Genomic DNA, 10,514 nt, shown 5'->3' with positions numbered 1-10,514 from the left:
TTTCGAAAATAAATTGGCTTAATGGAAACCCGCTGATGAAAGGTTTTGGCGCTAGGATGAGGTGGGGGTTTTTTGGCCGTGTCGAAATTGTTTATTTTGCGAAATTTTAATGGAAACACTTCAGCAACAACAGGATGTTGCCGCTGGCACAGACCACAAAGAAGATGACAACAAGAAGTAGTTGGAGGATCATGGCGTGGCACGGTTTTTAATAACTTATGTGAAGTAACTTATTTAAATTGGATTTTAATTGCGAAATTGTGTTTTTTTGACATTAACGGAATATTGACAAAGTTTTGCGCATGTTTGTAATGGAAACGCAGGTAGTGAGGAGAGTTGCGACAGAGTCCTGGGTGAAGTTCTTCCAACTGATGCACAGAGGGAGCAAAGTACTGCAGTCCAGGAATGTAACCACAACAAGAAAATGAAACAGTTTTGAAACAGAAAAGTGAGTGTCAGAAACTCGAGGCACATTCAGACACCAGAACTGCAGAGCCTGATTATCACTCGTGACCAAAACAATCTGGCATTTGAATCAGAGAACCCACTTCTCTTTAAGCTAAGCTCCTCCTGCCTGATTGACCTTGAGGAGATCCAAGTTAAGGACACACCTGCCAGTCACGTCCTGTAAGGAGAGGAGAAAGACACACACACGCCCACGTGCGCACAGATCTGTGCGCATGTTGACAACTTGCACAGCTCTAGTTCCCAGTGTTCACCTTGTCAGCTGAATGGATTATTTAATTCCATCTCCACTAAATTTGAATATGAGAAAAATTCAAATATACCCCGGATCAAAAAAGAAACAAATGAAATCTGTTTTAAAGTTGTGGTGCTTGTGAGAAAGGACAATAAATTTTACAGTGGCAAATTGTTAATTTTGACTTAGAAATCCCGTGTTCCTTTTCAGTGTTGTCTTTGCAAACCCAGACTGACTTGTACTGTATCTGACATCTCATTAAAATAGCTAAGGAGTTATCCACATACTTTTTCTTTATTTGTGCAATGCCTTGCAAAAGTCTGTTTCATGGAAATAACATTGAAAACCTACATTTTTCAATGTAGGTTCATGTATGTAATATCTGGAGACCTCAAACTGAGGCATTTAAGGTTTCAAAGTTGTTGCTGGGCAAAAGAGTTTCAGCTCCCAACAAAAATGTTCTATTGTGTTGAGGTGTGGAGACTGGCTGGTCGTCTCCAGGACTTGAAAATGCTTCTTACAGAGTCACTCCTTAGCTGCCCTTGCTGTGTGTTTTGGTTTATTGCCCAAAATCTCACGATACATGGCCCCATTCATCCTATGCTTAATATGGTGCAGTTGTCCTGTCAGTTTAGCAGAAAAACACACCTGAATCATAATATTTCCACCCATAGCATTATGTTTCCACCCCAGTGCTTGGGGTTGGGTTGGTCTTCTTGAGATTAGTCTTCTTGCAGGAAGAAGAAGGTCGAGATTGTGCTCGACCTTCTTCTTCCTCCAAACACGGGGAGTGGAGTTTATCCCAAAAAGTTCCATTTTTGTTTCATCTGATCACATACTTTAAGTTTCCTGTGAGTTCTTGGAGTATTTTGCGGCAGTGTCTGCTTTCTTTTGTCTTTTTCTTGTCAGAAAGTTGTAGATTTTGCGCTTGCTAGCTATGTTAGCTGTCCAGCTTAAAGAGCAAAGCAGCTTGACTAATTTGACTGGCAGCCAATACCAAAGATGAGCATGGCAAATAACCCTTCAATAAATTATCTTAACTTATATTTTATAGTAATGACTGAAAAGCAGATTACATTTTATGATATAATAAATTGTAATAACATTTCTATTTTTGTGTTTTTTTCCTCATCTCTCCAAAAGTCTGTGCCCCTAAAGCAACCCTGGCGCCCCTTATGGGGCAGCAACCCCTACTTTGAAAAACTCTGATCTAGATGGTCATTGGCAAACTTCAGATGGACCTGCTGTGTGCTGCAGAATTTTATTCCTCGAAGGAAGAGTACTCTGCTGTGGTAACTTTTGAAACTGTGGTCCCAGCTCCCTCCAAGTCATTCATCTTTGATCTTGCCCGTGGCAGACAGGTTGGAGTTTGACTGAGTGTGGACAGGTAGGTGTCTTTTATACAGACAATAACTTCAAACCTGTGTGATTAATCCAGGTAATGATGAGTGGAGGATAGGATTACATCTTAAAGACAAACTAACAGAACTGTCAGAGCCAGAATCCTTGCTGGTTGGTAGGCGATCCAATAATTAAGCTAACTGGCACTGTCAAATAATTCATTTTTAGAGTTTGATTCTGTGTCAAACAGATGAGGTGCACCAAAGGTGAAACTTAGAGACCTCTCGATTCTTTGTAAAACTTGAAAATAAATAAATAAATCGCGTGTGTGTGAAATACTTATTCTCCCCGGCCGCCCCACTGCAATGACCTGGAACATAGACATCTTCTATTAAAAGTCCTGAAGGCCACATCGCCCTTTTTGTCCTGTGTTGTTGTTTGTTAGCTGAGGTTAAACGGTCACAGCATCCTCCTCTTTGAAAAGTTTCTCTCAATGAATTTTATTAAATGAAGCCACTGACCTACTCTCAGCTCAATGAGTGTATAGCCACACCCTCTGGGCTCTCTATTGGTTGTCAGGAGTTACTGGGAGTTCTCCACAGTCTTCGCGTGGCCGCTCTCCAGGTTTTTCCCCCCCTTTTTAAAGCTACTAAAACCTGTTTCACTCTTTCTGACACTTGTTGCAGCTGCACGCGCATCATCGAGAGAGTCCACCCCGAACCGCTTCAGCTTCTCCTTTGGGATTTCCCGCGGGGAGTGATGAACTCCATCGACCCTCAGTCCCATCACCAGCACCAGCCCCACACCTCCCCTATCGTCGGCTCTCTTCCACATAAAGGCGCCCAGGAGTCCCCGGACATGGCAGCTGCGGTCTACTGCGACAACTTCAGCAGCGTGTACCACCAGCAGAGCCTCCAGGGCGCCCAGAGACCCGCCGGCTACGGCCTCGGGGACTACGCCTCCTCCCCGAACCCGTACCTGTGGCTCAATGGGCCGGGCGTGAATTCCTCCGCGTCTTACCTGCACGGCAACAACCCGACGCCGTTCATCCCGCCCTCCTACGGCTCGCAGCGGCAGTTTCTCGCCAACTCACCTGGGTTCGGAGGGCCCGACCTGGGCTGGCTGTCCATCGCCAGCCAGGAGGAGTTGCTGAAGCTGGTCCGGCCGCCGTACTCCTACTCCGCTCTCATCGCCATGGCCATCCAGAACGCGCACGAAAAGAAGCTGACCCTGAGTCAGATTTACCAGTACGTGGCGGACAATTTCCCTTTTTATAAGAAGAGCAAAGCCGGCTGGCAGAACTCCATCCGGCACAATCTGTCTCTGAACGACTGCTTCAAAAAAGTCCCGAGGGACGAGGATGACCCAGGTAACCTAAACACCTCGGAAAGGGTTAGAAATACTTAGGTGACGCCTTAAGTGTATGGAAGGTCAAACGTGCCACAGTTCAGCAACTAAATCATCAAAAATGTTACGATTTGAATAAAATTGTAAATAAATTAAACATTTTATTTAGCATTGTTAGTAGTACTTTTTACAATATGAATGATTGCAATGCTAAATTAGCTAATCTAGCATGTAATGTTCCCCCCCACCCCCTTTTTTAATGTAAATTTATCAAAATAAAGCGAATATAGAATGGCAACAAGTTGGAATTAAATTTGCACTAAGAAATCACACACATTTATAATTGAATTATTTTCATGGTTCCATTTTATTAAAATTATCACTGGCTTATTGAATGTTTAGTAACATCTAAACTGCTAACCTGCACAGACCGGTTGTTTTCATGCTTTGCTGTTGTACGGGACAATGGCAAAACTAGATTGAAAAAATCATTTTATTTATGTTAACATGTATAGGTATATAGTTCAGATTTAAGTATTTATTTATTGAAAGGTTGTACTGTTGGCCCCGCCATGATCGTGGAATTACCTGTGAGGAGCAACTGAACTGGATTTTCTTTAAAGTGAAAAATAAATTTAAAAAACCAGCCCAAACTTACAATAGGCCTTTGCATTCAAAACAATCTACTAAATAATTTGTTGTATCTAAAATAGCTTGGTTTATAATACTGTGTTATAATGTAAAAAAAAAAACAAAAAAAACTTTTACAGGAAGTTTAGATCGGTTAAAAAATACACTGTTTAAGACAAGTGTAAATGACAAAGATTCTGTTTTTATATAATTACTGAAAGTTTGTTATGTATTGCATGGGTAGCATTAAAACCTCCATAGAATTAGGTTTTCCCCTCGCTTTTAATTTGAAATACCTGCAAACAAAGATACAAGGTGAAAACAACTTTGAAGTATTTGTCAAACTTTGTAGAATATTTAAGAAATAAATATACAAAGATCAGTACTTATGACAAAAGTATTTTCAAAAAACTATTAAAAACTAATTTGAACATGATTTCCAAAAAAAGAATTACTTATGATACAAAGTAAGAAATTGTCTAATTTTTCCAGTATGTACACATCGATACAAATTAGATTTTAATCATCTTTTTCAAAAATAATAATACAAAAATGCATGCATGAATGAAATTAGGAAGTAGGGAATGGTTTTTTTTTAACCATTTTTAAAGTTTATATTACATGTACTTAAAGTTAACCTTTATCAATTTTTATTTATTTTTGCTTAATTAAATTTATATTTTCTGAAGAAAAAACAAAAAATCCCAGATTTTATTTCATGTCTCGGTCAAAAAAAAAAAAAAATCTCACTTGACATATTTTAAAGATTAAGGTTTGCATGCAGAGAAAATAAATGACTGAAATAATTTTTTTTTTCTATTCTTCTTTGCAGGAAAAGGAAACTATTGGACGTTGGATCCCAACTGCGAAAAAATGTTTGACAATGGAAACTTCCGGCGGAAAAGGAAACGACGGTCGGACCCGAGCCTTTCCGGAGGAGCTGCTGCGGCCGCAGTCACGAAGCTGGAGGACGGCCGGCCGGCGGCGGCGGCGGGCCCCATGAAGGCCTCGGACAGCCCCCAGCTCCTGGGGCCTTCTTCGCCAGAGATGGAAGCCATGAACGAAAACCACAAGAGCTCGTCGTCGTCGTCGCCGGCGGGGCTGGCCGCCGCCGCCGCTCCGTGTTTCAATAACTTTTACAGCAACATGTCGGCGCTCGGCTCGGGGGCCCCCGGCCGACAGGGGTCCCTCGGACTGGTGAACGAGCTGTCGAACAGGAACATAACGGCTCTGAGCCCGTACCACCCCGGCGGCGGCACTGGGCAGGAGGTGGGGGCGGGGCCTCCCGACCACGGCGAGGGCTTGCATTTTAACCGGGGAGTGTACTACAACACGTTCGGCGGCGGGCAGAGCGGACAGTTCAACGCTCACTTCTACAACAGCTTCAGTGTGAACAGCTTGATCTTTCCCAGGGACGGGACTGAGCTCTAAGGGACGACGCCTCTCGCTCCGAGAATCCCACTCAGAATACGCATCAACACTCAATACGCTTCATATTCCCCACAGAGAAGTCACAGCATAGACTGAGCTGGAGTGTCTGATTAACATCAGTTTAAAAAAATGCAAAAAACCCCCAAAAAACTAAAACAAACTACTACTTTCACTTACACCTGAGCACCTTTTTCAACTAAACTTCAATCTTGTAACAACAAAAGGTAAAATATTTTATGACGAACCTTACAACCATATTTAAAGTTGAGCCCGAACCGTCACAGTTTTATAGTTTTTACACAATAAAAGGGCTCGTACATTACTAACACAAAGCTGCCAAAGTTGCCTATGTGACACCAACAATACCTCAAAAGGACAGTCATTTACTAGAGTGGCTCACCAAGGGTTTGTATTATGCTGTTAGACAAATGCAGTTACGATAATATGTTCAATCATATGCTTGCATTATGACACGGGAGCGGCTGAGATTTTGGGAAGTTGCGATTTAAAAATCGTTCCTGCAGTTTAAGTCCTTTAACAAGATGGCAGCAAACGCGCCGACCAGAATTCTCACGGTTTTCATAGCTGCCCCTCCCCAACATGCTGCTGCACACTGCTCGTGAGCAGGCTGAGAAAGGAAACGCCGCGCTTCTCCCAAGTTTTACAAAAAAGACGACTTCTTGTTGCTTGGAAATCGTTAAAAAAAACATGATAATCAGTGTGGAAACTGAAGTAGCACCAGCCGTTACGCTTATTAACAAAATGCTGTTGGGAAACTTCAGTTAGTTTGTTAACCAGTAAGCTGCAGACTTGATACCCCGCTGGATTGTCTGACTAATTACCCAGCTTGCTGTTCTTTTGTTGCTATGTAACTAGAAAACCTTAAACGTGTGATATTCTGCCCAATAAGCACGTAAAAACTACTGCTAAATTTATCAGGTGCTTTTTCTCCAGCTTGTGAAACAAGATCAGAATAAATGTCTGTAGCTGCATTTCCATTATGTGTACAAAACTTTTGATTCCACTAATGTTTAAAAAAACCCACAACTTTGCAATTAAATAAGAAATGCATTTAAAATCACATGTGAAGAAGTTTGTTCATGCGATACGTCTTTAAAAAATATCATGGCGGCGACGGATATAAACAGTTACGAGATACATTCATAGTGGAGCCAGCAGTGCATTGTCCAAAGAGGCCAGTTTCTATAAATAAGTGGGTTGCTGCTTTATAAAAACTGACAAAAAAGTGTTTTTACTGCAGTTTTGCAAAATGCATACATTTTGATGCAGCTAAAAAATGTATTTTTTTTAAATTCAGAAACTTGGCATATTTATTTCCAGAACTAAACTTTGCGCAATTTTAACGGCAATTGAAATGCAGCTACAGACATTATTGCAACAGTGACAACTGATGCGTTATTTAAGCACCAGTATGACTAATTGTTTTCTGATTTAACAGCAACTACATGATGTTTTACATGTGTTGTTGTTTTAAACTCCTCTGTAAATACTGTGAAACTGTGCTACTCGTGCTAAATGCTACCCGACCAGCCAATGCCTGCTGCCTTGTTCCTGACGTCCTCCATGTTGACTGAAACCTCAGCACTGTGGCTTATGGAAACCGACGTGGACCTGATGGGTGTGTATTTTTGTAACATTGAAAAAACCACACACACACACACACACACACACAAAGAAAAAAACACTTTTTGGGAGTATTTATGGTATTTATGTTCATAGGCATTTTCTACTGTTTGTCCAAAGACACTGTCTGATTAAATATGCAAATATTAGCTTCCAGGATGCAGCAAAAGACAGCCTCACTAAAACACAGATTTTATTAATATACAGTATCTGTAAACAATATATTCTGTCTTGTTTATTTTCCTCAGGATTCAATTTGACAATCATTAAATGGCTTTTATATCAATTACTGACATTTTGTTTTGTTTTTACTCTTGATGAAAAGCCTCCCACCATCAGACTGACTACATAAAACTGATCCAGTTTCTAATGCATTTTAATAAATATATATTAAATATATATAAATATATATTATTATGGCTTTGCCAAAAATGTAATGTGTTGACTCTATTTCATATCAGTTCACACAGAATACAATTTTTTTTAAATCATTCTTGTTCCTTGTATTCTCAACTTTACTTATATTTACATCTCAGCATCTTTCATATTTTTTAAACAGTTGCATTAAAAAATGCTAAACCTGGTGTTATGAATAAAATTAATTTCTTTTTAAATTGTTTCCTATATTTTATTTTAGAGCACCAGAGATAGGCACCAGCACCCCTCGCAACCCCACTGGGGTTAAGCATGCATGATGATGGATAGATATTTTATTGTTTTAATAAGAAGTTATGTTTTAAGTGGGGTTTTTTTTTTGTTTGTTTATTTTTACTAAATTTGCCAAGTCTGACTCTAAAAATCATTGTTTTGTCGATTGAAAAGCATATGAACAGGAATGTTTTTCTTTCAGATTTTCTATTTTGACTTCTGAGACTGCGAGGCCCAAACCCCCAGATTTATAGGAAAAAATACACCAAGTGTAAACTTTGACTCAGATCAAACAGTTAATGTTAAACTGTTTTCACAGGAAGTCAGAGCTTAAGATCAAGTTTATCCTCTGGAAGGCATTTAACCTTAGAATGACAGTTTTCTTACAAGAAAACTCGTTCGATTTGGTTATGTAATTTCCACTGGACTGTATGGAGGCCCAAATGTGCCACATTTTCTCATATAAATGAACTTAATGCTTTATACATGTAGCAATTTAAATAAAATTGGAAATAATTGTTTCCACAATTTAGCTATGTTTGTTAAAAGCAATAATTGCATGGTCTCTTTTTGACTGCGCACCATGAACTAGTTTTATCTGTTGTGGTGACTCTCTAAAAAGACATCTGATTGACCAGACCAATAAATAAATCAGTAATTATATGTGTACAAAAGGATCCATGTATGTATTGCAAAAACAACAAATCTTATCAAGCATTCTGGTCTAGGTTGTAGTGCAAATATTTTAGTACACTAAAATATAACACAATTACATGTAGCTTTACATCAAGATATAGGAGCTTGTTTTATGTCAATAATTCCTTAATATTGATGAAAAAGTATTTGTTCCATTGGCAAATTGTTTCATCTATAACTTGGGAAAAGTTTGTTATACGTGAAATCAGAACTAGTACTTTTTCATCAATATTAAGGAATTATTGACTTACAACAATCTTCTGTATCTTGCTGAAAAGTTATTTGTAAGTCAGTTTTAACTTATTTCAAATGCACAAAGAAATTTAAAAGGTCCTCCATACTTTTGTTGTTGGTTATTAAAACTGCACCCCTGGAAACACGGAAGGGTGACGACTTTCTTTTATTTCCGTGACATTCCACCCTAATGTTATGAAACACCTAAACTCACACTTAGTTCAAGTGTTTTAATACAACACTAATAAAACGCGACCCTCGTCGACAAGAAAAGATAAATGAATGAAGCCCGACTTCCTCCGACACCAGCTCTGCAGCCAGAGGCGGGAATGAGGCGCGCTGGGAAGATGAAAAGGTTCTCGTTTGGAGCGAAGCCAAGCGCTTCGCAAAGACACAGCAGTTGACAGATGTCTTTGTACAGAAAACCCTGAAACAATGGCGCCATTGTCCTCTGTCCTGTACGCCAATCCGCATGCATCAATTAGGTACTCTCTGAAGAGAGGTGAAGATATCTCTGTTAGGCCAACGGGATTTAAGCATCCCCTTTGTTTCCAGCACTTTGTCCCAAATAAGAGGGGGAGCCGCGTTACTTTGTTACTGCTAAGAATCAGCACGTCGTAAAACATCTCTGCAAACATTTACCGCACATGGTGCAGGTACAGGAGAACAGTTTGAGGATTTAGTGAATCTGGAGTTCTACTAAACAGAGTTAAGCATGAGTCGAGGCTTTTTAATCGTCGTGCAGAAATGACTTGTACTCTGTTGCCCAAATCTCAGATTGGTTTGGATCTGAGAGATAGTGATCTGCCATTTACTCATGATCCAGCTCCAAGAGATGCCGCATGATAAGGAGAGACAAATTTTCTCCACTCTTAGTAGAATCAGTGTCGGCGGTGGCTGGGCCTTATTTATTTTTTTATTTACAACCAACTCTGGAATCCCTCTAGGACTGATATTGGGACATGTCCAGTTTAACCTCTGTGTTCCCTCTTGCTGATGCTATATATTGTAATGGGATGAGATTTAAAAATATATTAAATAATTTTTTTTGGGAATGGTGACATTTATAAATCAATGGATAACATGGTAAAAATATGACTTTGGAAAATTAACCAACGTCAAATTTGGTTACTTTTCCAAAGTCTCATTGTCATTCATAGTAACTCAAATAATTTGGGTTATTATTTAAGACAATAATAACCTAAGTTATTGCCATAAATAATTTGGGTTATTTATGACAGGCTATCCATCCATCCATCCATCCATCTTCTTCCGCTTATCCGAGGTCGGGTCGCGGGGGTAGCAGCTTCAGAAGGGAGGCCCAGACTTCCCTCTCCCCGGCCACTTCTTCCAGCTCTTCCGGGGGAATCCCGAGGCTAAATAACCCAAATCATTATTGTTAGTTTTTGAATGTAATCTTAATAACGTCACCCCTTAACATTATTAAGGGGTGACAGCGGGGACATATTGTTGACACAGAACTTGAATAAGAGAACATTGATATGGCGATGTGGCAAGACCCTTAATTTGATCCATTTTGTACTTTAGGAGATCAGTAATATTATCCCCTTCCTAAAGGGGATAATATTACCTTTAGGAATATTGTCGCAATATTCCTAAAATAATGGTCTAAGTAAATTCTTTTTGCCCAAAATGATTTTTAAAATTTTTTTTTATTTGCCTTTTAGCAAAATCTTAGGCCTAATTTTTTTTAGGATGACTTCTAGTTGTAATGCAGTTTACTTTTATCCCCACATCCTTTTTTAGCTGCAACACACAGATGTGTTAGAATGTCTTTGACTTTAAGACAACACAGAAACTCAGGAGCGGAGTTTTTCCTGAG

The 10,514-nt window shown here is 39.5% G+C and overlaps 1 protein-coding gene across 1 annotated transcript; it reads left to right on the top strand.

The window, feature by feature from the left end:
- The first annotated feature begins 2,647 nt into the window (after nucleotides 1-2,647).
- On the top strand, nucleotides 2,648-7,570 carry foxi3 (forkhead box I3). The gene is made up of 2 exons (XM_005812756.2): nucleotides 2,648-3,410; nucleotides 4,851-7,570. The coding sequence occupies exons 1-2, from the start codon at nucleotides 2,801-2,803 to the stop codon at nucleotides 5,447-5,449; spliced, it is 1,209 nt and encodes a 402-aa protein (XP_005812813.1). The 5' UTR covers nucleotides 2,648-2,800; the 3' UTR covers nucleotides 5,450-7,570.
- Nucleotides 7,571-10,514: the final 2,944 nt, after the last annotated feature.

The sequence above is a fragment of the Xiphophorus maculatus genome, chromosome 19, assembly GCF_002775205.1.
Source record: "Xiphophorus maculatus strain JP 163 A chromosome 19, X_maculatus-5.0-male, whole genome shotgun sequence".
Classification (NCBI taxonomy): domain Eukaryota; kingdom Metazoa; phylum Chordata; class Actinopteri; order Cyprinodontiformes; family Poeciliidae; genus Xiphophorus; species Xiphophorus maculatus.
The sequence above is the reverse complement of the archived record's forward strand: the minus strand, read 5'-3'. Positions and strand labels throughout refer to the sequence as shown.

Coding starts and splice junctions, on each gene's coding strand:
- foxi3 (XM_005812756.2), top strand. CDS start 2,801: ATGAACTCCATCGACCCTCAGTCCCATCACCAGCACCAGCCCCACACC. Junction 3,411..4,850: donor GAGGGACGAGGATGACCCAG/GTAACCTAAACA, acceptor TCTTCTTTGCAG/GAAAAGGAAACTATTGGACG.